This window comes from Pongo pygmaeus, chromosome 15 (genome assembly GCF_028885625.2).
Source record: "Pongo pygmaeus isolate AG05252 chromosome 15, NHGRI_mPonPyg2-v2.0_pri, whole genome shotgun sequence".
NCBI classification, from domain to species: Eukaryota; Metazoa; Chordata; class Mammalia; order Primates; family Hominidae; genus Pongo; species Pongo pygmaeus.
In genome coordinates this window covers 86,415,891-86,440,226 of record NC_072388.2, presented here as the reverse complement: position 1 = coordinate 86,440,226, position 24,336 = coordinate 86,415,891, and the positions used below count along the sequence as shown (strand labels likewise).

General features: G+C 38.9%; 1 protein-coding gene across 4 annotated transcripts in view; it reads left to right on the top strand.

Moving 5' to 3' along the window:
• Positions 1 to 23,032, top strand: part of LOC129012220 (uncharacterized) — a 320,478-nt gene extending 297,446 nt beyond the window's left edge. For all 4 annotated transcript variants that reach the window (XM_054447703.2, XM_054447701.2, XM_054447702.2 and 1 more), the window contains exons 5-6: positions 18,785 to 18,892; positions 21,677 to 23,032. In XM_054447703.2, coding sequence (XP_054303678.2) covers positions 18,785 to 18,892; positions 21,677 to 21,781 — 213 coding nt within the window. In that variant the 3' untranslated portion in view covers positions 21,782 to 23,032. The remainder of the gene's footprint in view (positions 1 to 18,784; positions 18,893 to 21,676) is intronic.
• The last annotated feature ends 1,304 nt before the right edge of the window (positions 23,033 to 24,336 follow it).

Genomic DNA, 24,336 nt, shown 5'->3' with positions numbered 1-24,336 from the left:
CTCGTCATCTAGCGTTAGGTATATCTCCCAATGCTATCCCTCCCCCCTCTCCCCACCCCACAACAGTCCCCAAAGTGTGATGTTCCCCTTCCTATGTCCATGTGTTCTCATTGTTCAATTCCCACCTATGAGTGAGAATATGTGGTGTTTGGTTTTTTGTTCTTGCGATAGTTTACTGAGAATGATGATTTCCAATTTCATCCATGTCCCTACAAAGGACATGAACTTATCATTTTTTATGGCTGCATAGTATTCCATGGTGTATATGTGCCACATTTTCTTAATCCAGTCTATCATAGTTGGACATTTGGATTGGTTCCAAGTCTTTGCTATTGTGAATAATGCCACAATAAACATACGTGTGCATGTGTCTTTATAGCAGCATGATTTATAGTCCTTTGGGTATATACCCAGTAATGGGATGGCTGGGTCGAATGGAATTTCTAGTTCTAGATCCCTGAGGAGTCGCCACACTGACTTCCACAAGGGTTGAACTAGTTTACAGTCCCACCAACAGTGTAAAAGTGTTCCTATTTCTCCACATCCTCTCCAGCACCTGTTGTTTCCTGACTTTTTAATGATTGCCATTTTAACTGGTGTGAGATGGTATCTCATTGTGGTTTTGATTTGCATTTCTCTGAGAAGTCAAATTGTCCCTGTTTGCAGATGACATGATTGTATATCTAGAAAACCCCATTGTCTCAGCTCAAAATCTCCTTAAGCTGATAAGCAACTTCAGCAAAGTCTCAGGATACAAAATCAATGTACAAAAATCACAAGCATTCTTGTACATCAATAACAGACAAACAGAGAGCGAAATCATGAGTGAACTCCCATTCACAATTGCTTCAAAGAGAATAAAATACCTAGGAATCCAACTTACAAGGGATGTGAAGGACCTCTTCAAAGAGAACTACAAAACACTGCTCAATGAAATAAAAGAGGATACAAACAAATGGAGGAACATTCCATGCTCATGGGTAGGAAGAATCAATATCGTGAAAATGGCCATCCTTCCCAAGGTAATTTATAGATTCAATGCCATCCCCATCAAGCTACCAATGCCTTTCTTCACAGATTTGGAAAAAACTACTTTAAAGTTCATATGGAACCAAAAAAGAGCCCGCATTGCCAAGTCAATCCTAAGCCAAAAGAACAAAGCTGGAGGCATCACACTACCTGACTTCAAACTATACTACAAGGCTACAGTAACCAAAACAGCATGGTACTGGTACCAAAACAGAGATATAGATCAATGGAACAGGACAGAGCCCTCAGAAATAATGCCACGTATCTACAACTATCTGATCTTTGACAAACCTGAGAAAAACAAGCAATGGGGAAAGGATTCCCTATTTAATAAATGGTGCTGGGAAAACTGGCTAGCCATATGTCGAAAGCTGAAACTGGATCCCTTCCTTACCCCTTATACAAAAATCAATTCAAGATGGATTATAGATTTAAATGTTAGACCTAAAACCATAAAAACCCTAGAAGAAAACCTAGGCATTACCATTCAGGACATAGGCATGGGCAAGGACTTCATGTCTAAAACACCAAAAGCAACGGCAACAAAAGCCAAAATTGACAAATGGGATCTAATTAAACTAAAGAGCTTCTGCACAGCAAAAGAAACTACCATCAGAGTGAACAGGCAACCTACAAAATGGGAGAAAATTTTTGCAACCTACTCATCTGACAAAGGGCTAATATCCAGAATCTACAATGAACTCCAACAAATTTACAAGAAAAAAACAAACAACCCCATCAAAAAGTGGGCGAAGGACATGAACAGACACTTCTCAAAAGAAGACATTTATACAGCCAAAAAACACATGAAAAAATGCTCATCATCACTGGCCATCAGAGAAATGCAAATCAAATTTTTTTTTAATTTTAAAATAGAAAAAGAATCCCCTGGGGATATTGTTAGAATATAGATTTCTGGGTTCAATTCCCACAGATACAGATATATATTTCTGGGATGGGACCCAGGAATTTGTATGTTAACAAAAAAAGCAATTCGATTGTCAGTCTGTTCAGGCTGCCATAACAAAATACTCAAAACTGGGTGGCTTAAACAACAGACATTTATTTCTCACAATTCTGGAGGCTGGGAAGTTCAAGATCAACTACACATCTATTCCGTTTCCCTGCGAGGGATTCCTTCGTCGCCTGCAGATGACTGCCTTTTTGCTGTGTCCTCACATGGCTTTTTCTCTCTGTGCAAGTGGAAAGAAAACTATCTCTAGCTCACGTAAGGACACCAGACCTATTGGATTATGGCCCTGCCCTCAAGACTTCACTCAAACCTAATTATCTTCTACAGCCTTCACTTCAAATATAGTGACATTGGGTGTTAGGGTTTTGATGTATGAATTTGGGGAAGACACAATTCATTTCATAACACTCCACCCCTGGCCTCCCAAAATTCATGTTCTTCTTATATAAAAATGTATTTATTCTATCCCAATAACACAAAAAGTCTAAAGCATTTTGTTACAGCAGCCAGAGCAGACTAATACAAATTTTGATGCAGAGAAACAGGATTCTGCTCAATATGTAAAAATGTGGAGACAGCTCTGAACCTGGGCAATAGGTAGCATCCTGAAGAGTGTTAAAGCACATGGTAGAAATATTAATGGAAGTGGTGATTCTGGTGAGGGCACAGGAAGAAAAGAAGGGAGCTGGAGAAAATGTTTGCTGGGTTCTGGACCTGACACCCATCATCTCTCTTTCCTTGCTCATTTCTCTTTTTTGGAGTGGGCATCTGTCTCCTATGCCTGTTCCAGTCTTGTATTTTGGAAGCAAAAATCTCCTCTGGTTTCACAGTTTTGCAGCTAGAGAGGAATTTTACTCAGGATGAATCACAACTTAAGTCTTACCCACAGGTAATGTTTACCTAAATATGTGGGCACCCTGTGGCTCAGTTAAGATGATACATAAAAGTTAACCATCCCATGGATGCAGGTGGCCCATGTGCCACACTCTGAGGAATGGGTTTTTGTTTTCGAATTTCAAAACTTTTTTAAAGCAGCTCTGTATTTTAGATGTACTTTCTTCTACCCTATTTTTTTTCCTATTTCCTATTTAATGCAGGAAGCACTTAACCCTGTTGACTCCAACACACTGCATAAAAGTTTTCCAATGTGTCATGCTTTCAAGCCATGGTAATGAAAAAAATCACTTGTATTGTTTCTATTGCCCAATATATAAACCCAGATCCCTACTATTGACCCATAACCCCTGCCTGAGACAACATGGCTAGCAGATTACAAGAGGGCTATCACTGTGTGCTCAGCATATTAGTCACTTCCTGTATATATTAGTCAGCGTTCTCTAGAAGGTCAGAACTAATAGGATAGATGTATATATAACAGGGAGTTTATTAAGGAGTATTGACTTGCAGGATCACAAGGTGAGGTCTCAAAATAGACTGCCTGCAAGCTGAGGAGCAAGGAAGCCAGTCTGAGTCCCAAAGCTGAAGAACTTGGAGTCTGATGTTTGAGACCAGCACAGGAGAAAGATGGAGGCCAGAAGACTAAACTAGTCGAGTCTTTCCATGTTCTTCTGCCTGCTTTTATTCTGGCCGTGCTGGTAGCTGATTAGATGGTGCCCACCCAGATTGAGGGTGGGTCTGCCTTTCCCAGTCCACTACCTCAAATGTTAATCTCCTTTGGCGGTACCCTCACAGACACACTCAGGATCAATACTTTGCGTCCTTCAGTACAGTCAAGTTGACACTCAGTATTAATCATCACACCGTAACACACAATATGGTCTTCCTATCCTCTCCCCTTAAGGTAAACAACTTGATAAAATTAGAAAGGCATGCAGAGAGTGACGAGAGGAGTGTGATGATCAAGCTGCCTGTTCTGCAGAGCTGCCGAGTTGGTAGCTCTGGATTCTTTAGAGCCATCTTTTTAAAAAATTTGACAGCCACCTGGCTATATGGCACAATATTTATCTTGCAATATCGCTCCTGTTTGTGTCAAAACAAATTAACAATGAGAGAAAATCCAGCACAGAAGAAAATGACAGGAACAGATCCTGCTCAGAGTCAACACAGCACACTACATTCCTGATGACATTTCTCACCCAGGTGTGTGTGGTCTCACGCTTTTTGTTCTGCTCCTTGATTCTTTTGCACACTCTCCGGTTGCAACCAAGTTCACTGTTTTCTTTATCATTTTTCTATGCAAACCTAGTGTCGGGAAATTTTTATAATATAAGTTAGTCATTTAGTTATCCTTGTATTATTTTGAGTGCCTTTTTTGTGTCAGGCACTGTGTTCAAGGGTGACAAACAAAAGTGAGTCAAATAGAAAATATATTTTTTCCGGCCCGGCGTGGTGGCTCATGCCCGTAATCCCAGCACTTTGGGAGGTGGAGGCGGGCGGATCATGCGGTCAGGAGATCGAAACCATCCTGACTAACATGGTGAAACCCCGTCTCTACTAAAAATACAAAAAAATTAGCCGGGCGTGGCGGCGGGCGCCTGTAGTCTCAGCTACTCGGGAGGCTGAGGCAGGAGAATGGCATGAACCCGGGAGGCGGAGCTTGCAGTGAGCAGAGATCGCGCCACTGCACTCCAGCCTGGGCAACAGAGTGAGACTCTGTCTAAAAAAAAAAAAAGAAAAGAAAAAATATATATATTTTTTCCAATATGGAATTAATTGGGCCTATACTATGTAGCAGGCACTCTGTTCAGTGCTTTAAATATATTTTCTCAAGGTTATAAAGTTTTCAACAAGCTAAAATGCAGGTTCTAATATTGCCTCTATTTTTCAATTGAGAAAACTGAAGCTTAGCATTGATTGCAGGACTTGATCACAGTCACAGCCAGGTGGGAGATCTAGATCGAAATCAAAGTAATTTAAAAATATATGACAAGTTATTAATAAGTAGATTCTGAAGAATCAGTTATTAACAAAAGCTAAATTGCTCCTTTTTAATAAATTTATTTATTCTTTAAAAGACAAATCTTAAGCCAAAGAAATGGGCTGCAAGTGGTTATAGACATCAGCATCCTAAAAAAATGGATTTGGGGCAGAATGTTATGGGGAGTGAGGGATGAGGAGTACGTACCTGCACTTGCAAAAAGATAATACATAAGCTCAGTGTGCTTGTATTTCAGTCCTACAAAGTTCTCACAGGAGGTACCACCCATAGTACCTGCCAGGTTCCACTATTTCTACAGGAACTGGAATGATGACAGGTCATGTGGCTACAAGTAACTTCAGTAATTTGAAGTACATGTTGATGTGGGTAGAGCAATATGGAGGCAATTTTGGTGGTCCAGAAAAAAGATGGTCATATCTTAGAGCATGTGGTGGGAGTTACAAAGAAAAGAAGTAAATTAATTTAAGAAATATTGAGAAGGCAAAATCAACAGAACTGAAAGATAGATTGCGTATGAGGTTGAACGAGAGAGAGGCACCCATAATGACTTCTGTTCATGCCACTCCCCAACTAAGGAAAACATATGGGGCAGCAGGTTTGGTGGGGATGAAAACTGTTGGGGACAATATCAAGTAAGCATCTGGGACTATGAGGTAGGTCTCAGAGGAAAGTTCTAGAAAGGAGATAAGCACATGTAGGACTTCTACAAGTAGGTGGTAAATAAAACCCTGTGATGTACTTGGTTTTGTGTTGGCTTCAAGGAACACAGACATCAGAGAGTCAGGGAATATTTCTGTATCTTCTTTACTCCTCTCTGACAGGCTGTCAAACTTAAAGAAATGTAAAAGCATTCTCTTAAAATGCTTTGTAAATTATACAGTACTACACAAATGTTGATTTTAATTATTAATAATAAATAAATGACAATAAGAAATGTGTACATTACCTGATTATGTGAGAGAGTTTAATGGAAGGAATTTGGAAAGATTATGTGGGTGACATAGGAGAAATTTTTTCCCAGATGAACACTGCACACAAGGAGAGTGCAGGCTAGGCCTGGTCCCAGGAAGGGGAAGTGTTCCTGGGTCATTCTAGAAAGTAAGATATGGACCTTGGGCTGCAATGCTCTCTGTCCCAACTATGATTTTTAAGGAAGAAGAATTATTTTATCAACAAGAGATTAATGATACAGATTCTGGAGAGACAAAACTCTTGTCCAATCCACCAAATTTCTAATTGTGTTCTGTGAACACTAGTATCTTGTGTAAGGTTAGCTAACTGTGTTATGGGGAAAAATGTTAACAAAATTTTTATTTTTCCAAGTATGCAAATGTATGTCAGAAAAATGACATGTATTCTTCTAATGGTTTTTTATTAATATCTAGTGTAGTAATTGGCCTTTTAGAAATGATACATATCAAAGAGAATTGCAGGACATTACATAAAATACATTCTCTGAGAAGGATCTTTTGATGGTTAATTTCATATATGAACTTGATTTGGCTAAGGGGCACCCTGATAGCTGGTAAAACATTATTTCTGGGAGTCTGTAAGGATGTTTCCAGAAGAGATTAACATTGGAATCAGTAGACTGAGTAAATAAGATCTGTACTTACCAATGTGGCTAGGCACCATGCAATCCCTTGAGGACCCAAATAGAATAAAACTGTGTATTAAGGTACATTTGCTCTCTCTGCTTGAGCTGGGACACCCATCTCCTCATGCTCTCAGACACTGGTGTCCCCAATTCTTAGACTTTGGGACTCCGACTAAATCTCTCTCTCTCTCTCACTCACTCATTCTTTGCTCTTGACAAAATACATGCTTTTTCCCTAAGATTTACTTTTTATTATGATTAAAAGAGCAAGGTATTGTGAAATTCTGTTGGCAGTCTAGGTGCTTAAAATCTACACTATCTAATTTTATTTCTCTATTTCCATTATTTTAATCAATGTAAAAATTTAAGTTGCTACCTATGAAACAGAATGGAAACTTGAATATGGAACTGGGAAATTTCCATGAAGCTGAAATATACTGAAGCACATGTCTTGCAACAAAGCACTTTTATTTGAAAGTTGCCTCTGAATGTCTTTAGGCAGGATATTCAGTTTCCAGAATAATGCAGTTCTCATGATTCTTATTGCCTTACACTCAGACCACTTAACAGGACTCTCCTGGCCCTCAAAGGCATTTGCAGTTCTTGAGGTTGGGAGAAAAAGAGGAAAATAAATCAGAGCATCTTGGTAATTGGCATATTCATCACCTCAAACATGTATTTCTTTTTATTAGGAACATTCCAATTCCACTCTTATGATTATTTTGATACATACAACAAATTATTGTTATCTATAGTCACCCCACTGTGGATGGGCTGGAACAATAGAACTTATTCCTTCTATATATAACTACTTTTGTAGTCATTAACCAACTTCTGTTTATCCTTTTCCTCACTGCTACCCTTCCCAGTCTTTGGTAACCATCGTTTTACCCCCATGAACATTTATCAAAATGTCACATACACCCCAGAAATATGGACAATCATTATATATTTAAAAAAAGAAATCAAAGCATCTTTATAATCTATTCACTGCTGTAATTTAGTGCGTGTTTTATGTCCTCATATGCATAGTGCATGTTTTATGTCCTCATATTAACTGGAGCCAATAATATTAGTCTTATTTTCATGAGACCTTAGTAAGAATCTTAAAGAATAATCAACTTTAATTATTTCAAAAAATGCTTTATAAACTTAAAAATCTTATAAGCAAATATATCAAGATTGGTTTGTTCCTTTGTGCAAACAAAAATAATTATAGGAGAAAAGGCAGGTGAAATTATTCCCATACTAAGATGTGCCTCATATGCTCTGCTAGTAATTCCTTTTTCTCAAGAGACTAAAGCTGTCAGGAATTTCCAGAGAGTGTAGTTTACTGTTTTATTCATTTGCTTGTTTAGGAAATATTTATTTATTACTGATTACATACCAATTATTTTGTTACTCACTTGTTACGGTCTAGGTATAGGCCCTTCTCTCAGAAGCTTATAATCTAGTGTAGAAGAAATGCTCTACATTAGGCAGGGCAGAGAGAAATGCTCTCCTGAGGGAGGGGGAAGGAGTATTTAGTATGAGAAGGAATGGGCCATCTGAAAGTATGGGAGTGGCACATTCCAGATAGCAAAGAAGAATATTAAATGCAAACATCCTTGGGGATATAAGGTGTGGGTAATTCTGGGAATTCAGAAGGCAATTCCCAGAATGAAGAAACAAGTGACATCCCATCACAAGGAGCCTGGGGCAGAAGATGAAGTAGAGAGGTAGGCAAGGGCCAGGTGATACAGGGCTCTGCAGACAATTTGGATTTCGCATCAGTTTCCTATAGTTGTATAATAGATTAGCGGCAATTGCGCAGCTTAATACAATACCCATTTATTATCTAACACCCATGCATTATCTAACATTTTCAATGGGTCAGATACTTAGACACAGCGCAAGTCAGCTTGATCCTCTGCTCTGGATCTTACAAAGCCAAAGTCAATGAGTTGACTTTCTGGGATTTTATGGTAGGCACTGAGGAATAATCTGAATCTAAACTCATTCAGGTTGTTGTAAGAATTCAGTTTCGAAGATGGCCGAATAGGAAGAGTTCCGGTCTGCAGCTGTCAGCGTGAGCGATGGAGAAGACGGGTGATTTCTGCATTTCCAACTGAGGTACCAGGTTCATCTCACTGGGGAGTTCCAGACAGTAGGTGCAGGACAGTAGGTGCAGTGCACCGTACGTGAGCCGAAGCAGGGCGAGGCATCGCCTCACCGGGGAAGCCTAAGGGGTCAGGGAATTCCCTTTCCTAGTCAAAGAAAGCGGTGACAGATGGCACCCGGAAAATCAGGTCACTCCCACCCTAATACTGCGCTTTTCCAATGGGCTTAAAAAACGGCACACCAGGGGATGATATCCCGTACCTGGCTTGGAGGGTCGTATGCCCATGGAGTCTCGCTCATTGCTAGCACAGCAGTCCAAGATCAAACGGCAAGGTGGCAGCGAGGCTGGGGGAGGGGCACCCGCCATTGCCAAGTTAGTTGTTTGATTAGGTAAACAAAGCAGCCTGGAAGCTCGAACTGGGTGGAGCCCACCACAGCTCAAGGAGGCCTGCCTGCCTCTGTAGGATCCACCTCTGGGGGCAGGTCACAGACAAACAAAAACACAGCAGTAACCTCTGCAGACTTAAATGTCCCTCTCTGACAGCTTTGAAGAGAGTAGTGGTTCTCCCAGCATGCAGCTTGAGATCTGAGAACGGGCAGACTGCCTCCTCAAGTGGGTCCCTGACCCCTGAGTAGCCTAACTGGGAGGCACCCCCTAGTAGGGGCAGACTGACACATCGCACGGCCGGGTACTCCTCTGAGACAAAATTTCCAGAGGAATGATCAGGCAGCAGCATCTGCGGTTCACCAATATCTGCTGTTCTGCAGCCACCGCTGCTGATACCCAGGCAAACAGGGTCTGGAAGTGGACCTCTAGCAAACTCCAACAGACCTGCAGCTGAGGGTCCTGACTGGTAGAAGGAAAACTAACAAACAGAAAGGACATCCACACCAAAAACCCATCTGTACGTCACCATCATCAAAGACCAAAGGTAGATAAAACCACAAAGATGGGAAAAAAACAGCAGAAAAACTGGAAACTCTAAAAATCAGAGCACCTCTCCTCCTCCAAAGGAATGCAGCTCCTCACCAGCAATGGAACAAAGCTGGACGGGGAATGACTTTGACAAGTTGAGAGAAGAAGGCTTCAGACAATCAAAGTACTCCAAGCTACAGGAGGAAATTCGAACCAATGGCAAAGAAGTTAAAAGCTTTGAAAAAAAATCAGACGAATGGATAATTAGAATTACCAATGCACAGAAGTCCTTAAAGGACCTGATGGAGCTGAAAACCAAGGCACGAGAGCTACGTGACGAATGCACAAGCCTCAGTAGCTGATGCGATCAACTGGAAGAAAGGGTATCAGTGATGGAAGACAAAATGAATGAAATGAGGCGAGAAGAGAAGTTTAGAGAAAAAAGAATAAAAAGAAATGAACAAAGCCTCCAAGAAATATGGGACTATGTGAAAAGACCAAATCTACATCTGATTGGTGTACCTGAAAGTGACAGGGAGAATGGAACCAAGCTGGAAAACACTCTGCAGGATATTATGCAGGAGAACTTCCCCAACCTAGCAAGGCAGGCCAACATTCAAATTCAGGAAATACAGAGAACGCCACAAAGATACTCCTCGAGAAGAGCAACTCCAAGACACATAATTGTCAGATTCACCAAAGTTGAAATGAAGGAAATAATGTTAAGGGCAGCCAGAGAGAAAGGTCGGGTTACCCACAAAGGGAAGCCCATCAGACTAACAAACAGCTGATCTCTCGGCAGAAACTCTACAAGCGAGAAGAGAGTGGGGACCAATATTCAACATTCTTAAAGAAAAGAATTTTCAACCCAGAATCTCATATCCAGCCAAACTAAGCTTCATAAGTGAAGGAGAAATAAAATACTTTACAGACAAGCAAATGCTGAGAGATTTTGTCACCACCAGGCCTGCCCTAAAAGAGCTCCTGAAGGAAGCACTAAACATGGAAAGGAACAACTGGTACCAGCCACTGCAAAAACATGCCAAATTGTAAAGACCGTCAAGGCTAGGAAGAAACTGCATCAAACTAACCAGCAAAATAACCAGCTAACATCATAATGACAGGATCAAATTCACACACAACAATATTAACTTTAAATGTAAATGGGCTAAATGCTCCAATTAAAAGACACAGACTAGCAAATTGGATAAAGAGTCAAGACGCATCAGTGTGCTGTATTCAGGAAACCCATCTCACGTGCAGAGACACACATAGGCTCAAAATAAAGGGATGGAGGAAGATCTACCAAGCAAATGGAAAACAAAAAAAGGCAGGGGTTGCAATCCTAGTCTCTGATAAAACAGACTTTAAACCAACAAAGATCAAAAGAGACAAAGAAGGTCATTACATAATGGTAAAGGGATCAATTCAACAAGAAGAGCTAACTATCCTAAACATATATGCACCCAATACAGGAGCACCCAGATTCATAAAGCAAGTCCTGAGTGACCTACAAAAAGACTTAGACTCCCACACAATAATAATGGGTGACTTTAACACCCCACTGTCAACATTAGACATATCAATGAGACAGAAAGTTAACAAGGATACCTAGGAATTGAACTCAGCTCTGCACCAAGCGGACCTAATAGACATCTACAGAACTCTCCACCCCAAATCAACAGAATATACATTCTTCTCAGCACCACACCACATCTACTCAGAAATTGACCACATAGTTGGAAGTAAAGCTCTCCTCAGCAAATGTAAAAGAACAGAAATTATAACAAACTGTCTCTCCAACCACAGTGCAATCAAACTAGAACTCAGGATTAAGAAACTCACTCAAAATCGCTCAACTACATGGAAACTGAACAACCTGCTCCTGAATGACTACTGGGTAAATAATGAAATGAAGGCAGAAATAAAGATGTTCTTTGAAACCAACGAGAACAAAGACACAACATACCAGAATCTGTGGGACACATTCAAAGCAGTGTGTGAGGGAAATTTATAGCACTAAATGCCCACAAGAGAAAGCAGGAAAGATCTAAAATTGACACCCTAACATCACAATTAACTAGAAAAGCAAGAGCTAGCAGAAGGCAAGAAATAACTAAGATCAGAGCAGAACTGAAGGAAATAGGGACACAAAAAACCCTTCAAAAAATTAATGAATCCAAGAGCTGGTTTTCTGAAAAGATCAACAAAATTGATAGACCGCTAGCAAGACTAATAAGAAAAGAGAGAAGAATCAAATAGATGCAATAAAAAATGATAAAGGGGATATCACCACCTATCCCACAGAAATACAAACTACCATCAGAGAATACTATAAACACCTCTAAGCAAATAAACTAGAAAATCTAGAAGAAATGGATAAATTCCTTGACACATACATCCTCCCCAAGATGCAACCAGGAAGAAGTTGAATCTCTGAATAGACCAATAACAGGCTCTGAAATTGAGGCAATAATCAATAGCTTACCAACCAAAAAAAGTCCAGGACCAGATGGATTCACAGGCAAATTCTACCAGAGGTACAAAGAGGAGCTGGTACCATTCCTTCTGAAACTATTCCAATCAATAGAAAAAGAGGGAATCCTCCCTAACTCATTTTATGAGGCCAGCATCATCCTGATACCAAAGCCTGGCAGAGACACAACCAAAAATGAGAATTTTAGACCAATATCCTTGATGAACATCCATGCAAAAATCCTCAAGAAAATACTGGGAAACCGAATCCAGCAGCACATCAAAAAGCTTATCCACCATGACCAGGTGGGCTTCATCCCTGGGATGCAAGGCTGGTTCAACATACACAAATCAATAAGTGTAATCCAGCATATAAACAGAACCAAAGACAAAAACCACATGATTATCTCAATAAATGCAGAAAAGGCCTTTGACAAAATTCAACAACCCTTCATGCTAAAAACTCTCAATAAATTAGGTACTGATGGGATGTATCTGCAAATAATAAGAGCTATCTATGACTAACCCACAGCCATATCATACTGAATGGGCATAAACTGGAAGCATTCCCTTTGAAAACTGGCACAAGACAGGGATGCCCTCTCTCACCACTCCTATTCAACATAGTGTTGGAAGTTCTGGCCAGGGCAATCAGGCAGGAGAAGGAAATAAAGGGTATTCAATTAGGAAAAGAGGAAGTCAAATTGTTCCTGTTTGCAGATGACATGATTGTATATCTAGAAAACCCCTTCATCTCAGCCCAAAATCTCCTCAAGCTGATAAGCAACTTCAGCAAAGTCTCAGGATACAAATTCAATGTACAAAAATCACAGGCATTCTTACACACCAATAACAGACAAACAGAGAGCCAAAGCATGAGTGAACTCCCATTCACAATTGCTTCAAAGAGAATAAAATACCTAGGAATCCAACTTACAAGGGATGTGAAGGACCTCTTCAAGGAGAACTACAAACCACTGCTCAATGAAATAAAAGAGGACACAAACAAATGGAAGAACATTCCATGCTCATGGGTAGGAAGAATCAACATCATGAAAATGGCCATACTGCCCAAGGTAATTTATAGATTCAGTGCCATCCCCAACAAGCTACCAATGACTTTCTTCACAGAATTGGAAAAAACTACTTTAAAGTTCATATGGAACCAAAAAAGAGCCCGCATTGCCAAGTCAATCCGAAGCCAAAAGAACAAAGCTGGAGGCATCACACTACCTGACTTCAAACTATACTACAAGGCTACAGTAACCAAAACAGCACGGTACTGGTACCAAAACAGAGATATAGACCAATGGAACAGAACAGAGCCCTCAGAAATAATGCCGCATATCTACAACTATCTGATATTTGACAAACCTGAAAAAAACAAGCAATGGGGAAAGGATTCCCTATTTAATAAATGGTGCTGGGAAAACTGGTTAGTCATATGTGGAAAGCTGAACTGGATCCCTTCCTTACACCTAATACAAAAATTAAGTCAAGATGGATTAAAGATTTAAATGTTAGACCTAAAACCATAAAAACCCTAGAAGAAAACCTAGGCAATACCATTCAGGACATAGGCATGGGCAAGGACTTCATGTCTAAAACACCAAAAGCAATGGCAACAAAAGCCAAAATTGACAAATGGGATCTAATTAAACTAAAGAGCTTCTGCACAGCAAAAGAAACTACCATCAGAGTGAAAAGGCAACCTACAGAATGGGAGAAAATTTTTGCAACCTACTCATCTGACAAAGGGCTAATATCCAGAATCTACAATGAACTCAAACAAATTTACAAGAAATAACAAACAACCCCATCCCCAAATAGTGGGCAAAGGATATGAACAGACACTTCTCAAAAGGAGACATTTATGCAGCCAAAAAACACATGAAAAAATGCTCACCATCACTGGCCATCAGAGAAATGCAAATCAAAACCACAATGAGATACCATCTCACACCAGTTAGAATGGCAATCATTAAAAAGTCAGGAAACAACAGGTGCGGAGGATGTGGAGAAATGGGAACACTTTTACACTGTTGGTGGGACTGTAAACTAGTTCAACCATTGTGGAAGTCAGTGTGGCAATTCGTCAGAGATGTAGAACTAGAAATACCATTTGACCCAGCCATCCCATTATTGGGTATATACCCAAAGGATTATAAATCATGCTACTATAAAGACACATGCACACGTATGTTTATAGCGGCACTATTCACAATAGCAAAGACTTTGAAGCAACCTGAATGCCCAACAACTATAGACTGGATTAAGAAAATGTAGCACGTATGCACCATGGAATACTATGCAGCCATAAAAAATGATGAGTTCATGTCCTTTGTAGGGACATGGATGAAACTGGAAACCATCATTCTCAGCAAACTAGCACAAGGACAAAAACCAAACACCACATGTTCTCACTCATAGGTGGGAATTGAACAATGAGAACACATGGACACAGGAAGGGGAACATCACACATTGGGGACTGTTGTGGGGTGGGGGGACGGGGGAGGGATAGCATTAGGAGATATACCTAATGCTAAATGACGAGTTAATGGGTGCAGCACACCAACATGCCACATGTATACATATGTAACAAACCTGCATGTTGTGCACATGTACCCTAAAACTTAAAGTATAATAATAATAAAATTTAAAAAAGAAATGACAAAGAAAAATGAAATAATGTTTTACCCATTGATTTTATGCATAGAATATTTGGAACTATTTTGCAGTCCTAGAAAATATTCTGATTATATTTAAAGATTCAGCTTTATTAACTTCCACTGCCCTGGCTGTTTGAAGGAGCTTGTCTTTGCAGCTAGTGACAAGTTCTAATGATGAGGCTTAAAGTAGTTGTAAAGAACTGCTTATGTTTAAGGCAGATCCAAGCTTTGTGGACCCTAAAGTTTTTATAAACTTTGGTGGGTGGTGTTTGGAAGACAAACGATGCAACAAAAATAAAATATAATTAGGTGTGAACATGAGTATTTAGAATGAGAAAAAAATTATAACAAATTACAAATTTTAAAAAGCTGATGAAATCACAAACATCACAAAATCCACTTGTGTCATGATACTTTTCTTAATTAACTGACTGCATGTTACACTTCTATAGTGATTTTTTTTTTCTAAATTTTTTTCTGTAAACTCGAGGGCTTTGCCGTATAATAAAGATTTTGTAATATAATTTTCTCTGTAGAGGAAATAGATAAATCAGTCATTATGTTGTTGGTCAATTTTTTTTTCAAATAGTTGGGCTGTTTAAGGCATATAAATTGACTTACAGACATACTTGCTCATGTTAGTACTATTTCATGATTGAGCTTAATAAGTATGAGCTTTGTGATCAATTTCATCTCCCAGCTTGCCATCAAAAAAGAAAAAAATATTTTTTGATTATTTTTATACTGAGTTTTCTTAAGAGAATTTATATGTTGATCATATGTGAATATTTGAATGAGAATTGAGTGCTTGTTTTATCACTTCTCAAGTCTGATGATTGGAAGAATTTTCAGTAGACTAACTCTGGCACTGTATAGTTCAAACCTCATTCCTCCTTCACTACCCACATATTTCTAGGTTCTTTAGGGAAACTTTAACATCATGACCTGACATTGCAGACAGGATGATAGGTGAGTCAGCATAGAGCATGGGAAAAGCTTTCCTAGAAGCAATCCCTCCACCAGACAGCTGGTTAAATATTTAACAATATGCTAATGTGACTACAAACCACATGAATACATTCCCAATGACAAACTGAATGTAACTCCAGCTCAACCTTTTCTTGGGTGCATCCCGAAAATGCTCACAGCCAATGAATGCCAATATACATATCAGGATGCATGACTAAAGGAGTTAGTATGGAAATGAAGAGTGATTTTAAGAGATTACCGTTCAACTAGCTCCTTCTATAACTTTTACAAATGCATATGACTATGTGAACACACTGCTAGTGCCCCTCTCAGGGTCTTGGAAGGATCCCATTCCAATGGAGGGTCCTTGAAGCTTAAGCCTTAGTAGCTTCAAGGTAAATCTACATTAATATTAAGCACATAAAATTATTTTAGAGTTCAGTATTTCTTAATGATGGTTTGTGCTTTATTCTCAAGGGGCTTTCCCTGAAGAGAAATGCATTCATAAATGATAGTGCATTTGGTAGTGGTGATGGTGGTGAGGAATAGCTAGATAGAAGGATTAGATCTGGGAAATAAACCTCATTACTCTCACAATCTCACTTTACCAAACATTCATCTCAATTCATGATATTCCAAGTTTCAATGCCTGTTTGAAAAGTTTTGCCTCTAACAGCAATACTACAAAGCAGGAAAATACTGGAAGCCATTTTGTGAAGTATTGATTAGTCATTAAGCTTTCACCTTGTTTGCTCCCTTCAGGGAAGGTTGAAGCTTTCATCCCTTTACTCTCCTTCTCCCCCATCTTCTTCTCACCTGTCAAAGAAAACCAGACCTCTACAGTAGTTAAAGCAGTGAAAGTCAAATTTTATTCAGGACCATTGCAATAAGGGAAATGAGATCTCAATATAGAACTGGGCTCAACTCTGAATACAGCATGGGCAAGTGGGAATTTATTGCCAAAGAGAAGGGTGAGGGTCAGTGGATGAAAAATTTACTAAAAATAAACATCTGGGGTAGAGGGGATTCTGGCTGAAGTGACCTGGCAGGATATTTGATGAAGAGAGGCTAGAATGATTCATCATCACCTGGGGGATGGTGGAGGATAAGGAACCTGATTAAATATCCAAAGGTGATCAGATATGGAGGATAAGGGGTTTTTGTTAAACTGACAGCAGGGGTCCAAGAAAGTACACAGGCAGAAGAGAAGTTTTGAGAGCCTGACTAAAGTTTGGTGAAACGAAGAATCTTTGTCACTGCCTTCCTCCCTCCGATCTCATCTCTTCTCTCCCTCCCTCTCTCCCCTCTCCTCCTTCCTTCCATTCTAGCTGGCCAAGGGCTGATGTGACCTCTGAGGCTTTCTCAAGATGGCCTTTTGGAAAGTTCTCAAGAACCTGGAAGTCAATTTTCTGAATACATACAGGGTGCTTTCACAATTTGGAGAGTCCCATGTACCCCATTTTAAAATGTTGTGCCATAGCCAGAAATTGACCAACTTTTTCTATAAAGGATCAGATAGTGAATATTTTAGGCTTGTGGGCCACAGGTCTCTGTAGCAGTTACTAAACTGGATACTTATAATATGAGATCAGCCATAGACAATACATCAATGAATGGATTAACCGTTTTATAAAACTTTCTTTATAAGGAAAAAAAAAGCAGTAGTTTGGATTTGGCCTAGAGCCCTAGCTTTTTGACTGACCCCAGCCTTAGACTACTAACAGACCTGATGACAAGCGGCATTATATACCAGCATTTCCAGAGAAATCATTGGAAGTTCCTCAAAATTTAAAACTAGCACTAATTTCTGTTATGTGCACAGCCTACAGACAATTCGTCAGTGATTCCCAAAATAAACATTTCCAATAAAACAAGTCTGCAATGTCCACCTGGGGATAGCAAGTCTGTGATATTACCAGGTTAGAAAACATACTATATTTTTATTTTTTCAAAAGGCTTCATGTCAGAACCTAAGTTTAAGAGGGTCCAATTAGAAAAAGAATGTGTTTAAACTGATTTTGGCAAAATTTGTAAATGTTGCACAAGGTCCAGGTCAGACTGAAAGTACTACAGATCAATGACGTTCAATCAGCACTTTTTGGTGAGGTCAGACTTGGACCCTCTCAGCATCCACTTTGGCTCACATGTGGTTTTATCTCTGCCACCCAGGGCACCTACTTGATATCAAGTGACAGCAGAGGTCATTTATAAGAAAGTCCTGGAGAATTTCCCATCCGCCAACCAGAGCTATGTTTATTGTAACAAAAATGCACCAACTAGGGTAGGATCACAGCTCCATAAAAAGCCTTCTGTGTGTTGGAAGCTAAAATGGGGTCTTTGAAAGCACAAGAGAAGAGACATTCTGGTAAAAATAATTAATAGAACCGTGACAAAGATGACTGTAGCCCAAGAGGATCTTTCAATATCGATTGAATTTGTGCCTGATGTCCCAGCATGACTGTGCATGGGGAAAGCCATCTGTATTTCATGGATCAGGCTGGCAGGCCACTCAAATCAGGCTTTAATCCAACTTCAAATCAAGAGAGCTGGGAGGAAAACAGCTTCAGACACTTGAGGTGATGGCCAGAAATTCTCCAGATGCTTGGCATGAGAAGGATTATCAATTTAACATGGACTTTTCTCTTAGCCACACACCTGACCTGCAATCATAATCTGTTGTTAAAATACTTCCATCATGTTTTGGGGTCTTTAATGTTCTGAAGAAGTGATTTATTCTGTCTGAGATATCTGTCCACACTAGTGCTTTGGTAGTATTTCATGATCTGAAAATCAGATATCCATTTGTGTGGCTTAATAAGAAAGAGAGGAAAAGGAGAGGATACATACCATGTTTTCTGTTGTGCAAGTTTATTTGTACAAATATAAGCATTTAAAGAAAACAAACATAAGGGTTAATGAATCTTGTTAACCACATTAAATAATATACAGAATTATGCCTGGTTTTAAAAATATAAACTCCTCATTCAATTGGAAGCTTTGTTTTCTCAATCCAAACTATTAATAATCACTGCTGAAACAAATCTCAAGGCTCTGTCCAGATTTGGGAACTAATTAACATTCAGTTAGCACTTGCCATATGCCTGTCACCATTGTAAGCATGTAGTAACTTATTTAATGTTCATATCATCTTTCTAGGTGGCTGCCATTACTGTGCTCACTTTACAGGTGAGGTTCAGAGATTTATTTAACATGCCAAAGGTCACACAGCTGGACGCAGCAGAACCAAGATTCAGATCTCCACAGGTAAGCTCCACAGCCTTGTGTCTTACCTAGGACTTTCCTAGCCACCTTGAATATTTCATTTTAAAATTGATACCTTATTGGCTTATAATCTCTGCCAACGTTTTGCTAAAACCCTTTCCCACACTATGCAACCATTCCATTTGTTTAGAAATTCATCAGAGGAGAAATATTAAGTGGCTTTCTTTGTGACATCATCAGAAATACAGCTTCCCAAATCTTTCAGTTGAAGAAGTAGCCAAAAAGATATCTGAAGGACAGAGAGATGGAGAAAAGGAGAGGAGATAGAAAAAGGAAGAGAGAGAGAAAGCTCAAAATAAATTAGTGTATGTGCTAGCAAGATTCCTCCCAGTAGTTGTCTTTTTCCAATTAGAAGTGACTTGCACAGTTGCAGTACCACCACTGTTAACCCCAGCTCATTGCCCTTCCAAACCATGTCTTCTGTTACTCTCAATCTATGTCGAATAGTCCCTCAGCTCTCATAACGGGACCAAATTCATGGCTGCTTCCTGATACAGCTATGTCCTGTTACAAGGCTTGAAGTTACATAATGTAAGTTTACTCCATTGTAAGTTTTACCAATGCATTTAACTTAACAAGTTTCTAAAATTGTCATAAAGTTATTTACAACAGTTACTGAAAAAGATCATCTCTGAAAACAAGGAAAAGCTGTTCTTTCTCCCACACCCACACACAGCCTGAGGTTCACCAATGAATGCACTCTCAGCTTCTGTCCTCCCAAGCATTTCATAAGATAGGGTTTTTGGATTTTTCACCTTTATGCACGTGCAATTAGCTTAAAAATGTCCATAAAACTGTGTAACTTGTAAGCCTTTTTCTCCTTTACTGAACTATATATTGAAATGTGGAATATGGAAGGTTACAGGGTTCAGAATCAACAAACCTAGATATAAGAGTAGCTATCAACACCAGACAAGATAGAGGACTATGGCAGAATTAGGAAAAGGGGAATGATAATATGTGTGTGTGTGTGTGTGTGTGTGTGTGTGTGCGTGTGCGCGTGCGCGTGCGTGTAGGTTTTGCAGTTGAATATTGCATTACTATCCCAGGGCTACTGCAACAAATTACTACAAACTGGGTGGCTTAAAACAACAGAAAAATTATTCTCTCAAAGTTCTGGGGACCGGAAGTCCTAAATCAAGGAACTGGCAGGGCGGCACTCCTCCTGAAGGCTCAAAAGGACAATACTTTCCTGCCTCTGCCAGCTGCCAGTGGCTCCGGGAGTCCCTGGTTTGTGGCTGCATTACTCTGATCTCTGCCTTGTCTTCTCACGGCCTTCTTCCCAGTGTCTTTCCATTTCTGTTTCCTATTAGGATCCTATCATTGGATTTAGGGCCCTCACACTAATCTAGGGTGATCTCATCTCAAGATCCTTACCTATATTATATCTGTAAAGACTCTTATGTCAAATAAGGTCCCCTTCTGAGATTCTGGGGGTTAAGACTTGGACATATATCTTTGAGACCCAATTCAATTCACTGCAAATGTGTTCTTGTTTATAAGTTACATTTTTCTCTGAATAGAACCATTCCTTATAGTTATGGAGTTGAAACACCCTTTCTTTTATGAAAGGATAGTAATTTTGTTTGTATATTGTATTAGCCTGTTCTGACATTGCTATAAACATTGCTATAAAAAAACTACCAAGACTGGGTAACTTATAAAGAAAAAGGGTTTAATTGGCTTATGGTTGTGAAAGCTATACAGGAAGCATGGCTCCGGGAGGCCTCAGGAAACTTACAGCCATGGCAGAAGGGGAGGGTGGAGCCAGCATGTCCTACATGGCTGGAGCAGGAGGAAGAGAGAGCAAAGGAGGATGTTTGAACAACCAGATCTTGTGAGAATTTAATCACTAGAATGCACTAGGCGGATGGTGAAAAACCATTAGAAACCAGCCCCACGATCCAATCACCTCCCACCAGGCCCACCTCCAACATTGGGAATTACAATTTAACATGAGATTTGGGTGGGGGCAGAGCTGTATTACATATGTATATAATACGTATTGTTATATACATACATAATAATGATTTAATGTTCATATCATCCATATTATATATGTATGTGTATATGTGTGCATGATTACCGTATTATATATGTGGATGTGTATTGTATGTATGTGTATATGTGTATGATTATATATGTATGTGTTATATATGTATGTATGTATGATTATATATGTTATATATGTATTATATATGTATGTGTATATAATGACTGTATGTGTATCATAGTACTTTTTTGACAAAATTAAAAATCGACAATTCAATATCAGTTGTCATATTAAAACAAAAATGCTCCAGGAAATCCCAGTCCAGATGTGATTACAAACCAACCCCACCTTTCTGAGCCTATTTCCTTATCTTCAAATGAGATAATCTCTGATTTTTATATATTTGACTTTTAAATAATTTGCACTTTTGTACATAATACATGGGGACCTCTGAACACATTTTCTGAAACACGTATCTGACTTTCTTACACCGGAAGACCAATAAATATTTGAGGCTATTCTCCAGTGACACTGCCTGCGATTCAGGTGTTCAATTGGGGCATTTCACCATCTTTTTTTACAGTAAGTGCTGTGGACTGAATGTTTGTGTCCCCTGAAAAATTCATATGTTAAATCCCTAATCTGCAAGATGATGGTGTTTGGAGGTGGGGCCTTTGGGAGGTGATTAATCATGAGAGTGGGGCTTTCAAGACAGAATGTGTGCCCTTATAAGACGAGATGCAAAAAATCTTACCTTTCTTTCTTCTTGTGAGGACATCTTGAAAAGAATATCATCTGTAAACCAGGAAGAGGGCCCTTTTCAGACACTGAATCTTCTGGCACCTTGCTTTTGGACATTCCAGCCTCCAGAACTGTGAGAAATAAATGTCTGTGGTTTAAGCCACCTGGTGTATGGTATTTGTTATGGCAACCCAAGCTGACTAAGACAGTGGGGTTTGTAAAATTATGTGAATATTTTGTTTTGCATTTAACAATATGTTTTGAAATAAGAAAATGATAACATGAAAATAAGACTCAGTCTCAAACCTAATGGAACCAGACACAAGGAAGAGAAGTAGGTAGGCTGAAAGGCTGACTTTTTAGTCTCAATTGGACACACAAAGTGTGCAGATGTGAGTCTAATTTGAAGTAAAATGACAGAATTGATAACTACATATAAGTGGTGGATAAATAGCTTCAATGATTACATCAACAAAGTGCATCATGTTGTAGGTCCATCATATATGTGCATCTTGAATAAATTTATTTCCTTCGTATAACTGTCATTTCCGTTGTCTGACATATTTAGGGATTTTAACGTGGTATGAAAATAGGGCACTTTCTGTGGTTATAGTCATAATCATAGCAATGGATTAGTAGTAGCAGAAGTTCCAGTATTAGTAGAAATAGTGAAAAACAATACAACAGCAGTAAAGTAAAATAACGCTATTGTATTACATTAAATGCGATAATGCACACAATGTTCTATAACCTATTAAGCTTGAGACAAATGTTAATTATTTTCTGCATTGTTGTATGGTCTCCATTTTGCAATAAATGCTCAATTATGCATTGATTAAATAGGGATGTCTTATTGACCTGCTTGGTAACTTAGTTCTTACTCACACTTTTTTCTTTACTAATCAGAAAATTAAGCTCTTCAATCCAAGGTCAGCCCTCAGGAAGGGGTGGATGAGAGCCAAATTTAACCTGCAGCTGGTTAATGATTTTATGTTTGAATATAAAACCTGCAGGCTTGACATGCAGTCACCTTCCTTTTGCCTTGTAGCTGAGTGTTCTACATGTATATGTCATATGGCCTCTGAAATAATTCGTATTTGAAGCTCTGGGTAAGTGGTTAGGAAATGACCACCTGCAGGAAACAATGGGAGAGAGCCTTATTTCCTCAACTGTAAGGAATTCCAGCATGTCTAGAGGTTAGCCATGACCTCTCCTTGGTCAGGATTCTGCTGTGATGAGACAGATGATTGCCAATTCACGAAGGCCACTTTACTAAATCTGGGATGTCTGATTTAGTGCCTGCAGGAATCCCTTGGCACAACTATCACACATAGTCTACTCGAGTCCTTCTTTATCTACCATTGCTTTTATTCTTTTCAAATGTATGATTAAAGGAGTTGATATGAAAGTTATTTGAAACTAGAAATATAAAGGTAAATATATAAAAATTTTAGATCCATCGCTGAGTCTATATCAAGTATTAACATCTGGTTCTAAGTCAAGCAAGGTTTTCTTTCAATCATATTTATTCATGAATACGTTCAGAAACCATTATGAAGCCAAATGTATGCTAGCCAAGCCAGTCCGCTCTGTGATGCCTCCTGCTGTTTTTGCTGAATAGTAGTGGAATAAAATGGACTTGTGCTTTGTTCTTTCTTTGCTTGTTGTTAGAAAATGCTCTCTTTTAAATCTGAACTGGATTAAAATAGTCCTTCTGACATACATCAACCTGCGTTCCTTTCTTATAAATGTGTGAGTTGGACACGAGGGAAAATAAACAGTGGGTCAGGAAAGTCCCCAAAACGTAAGCTAAATAAAAGATTTATCTCACTTAGGCCATTGAAGTCATCATCACTCCTTCTAGGGGAGACGGAAACTTGACATTTTATCTTTGTAAGAGTTTTGGACTGAGTAATAAACTTTATTGAATAAATCCCAGTACCCATTAAAAACTCTTGAATCAGCTCTCTTGTAATAATTACATTGATATAACATCTAAGACAATGATTTGCACTCATTTATTTATCATATTCCTATTCCATTTTTACACAGAATAAAGAAGTATGTGCATATTTTAGTGAATTAAAGGACATAATCAGGACATTGGAGATAAAGTATGATTTTAAATCATCTTAAAGGAGTTATTTGTAGTGCTACTAAATTTTTTAAGATGATCTAGAACCAAAAAGCTTGTATATATCTTCAGGAGATAAGAAGTTTAGATGAATTATTCTGAGAAATGAGGCTTACTTGACCTTTTTTTTTTCCAGTAACAGTTGGCAGATATCAAAGTATTATGTTATAAAGTAAAAAAGCATGGCCCACATATACATAGAATGGTTCTCATATAAAATTATTCTCATGAAATCCATATAGAATGAACATATATCAAAATCTAACTCATTAATGATAGAACCGGAAGAATGGCAGATCCAATAAGCTTTTGAGGACCAAGGGTTTATAAACACGCTCAGGTAAAGCATACTGAATAGTAGACTAAATTATGGACAAAACTGGTTAAGTCTTACAGTGTTTAGTGTTTGGAGTTTTCTTCTCTATAGCACAGATATTACTTGTATCTCTGTAGGAAGAAAACTATGAGTTAACATGTAACCTCCTGGACTCTAGGCTTTAATCAATGGTGAAAAGCAAACTAGATAAAGGTAAGTCCCCTAGAGAATTAAGCATTGCT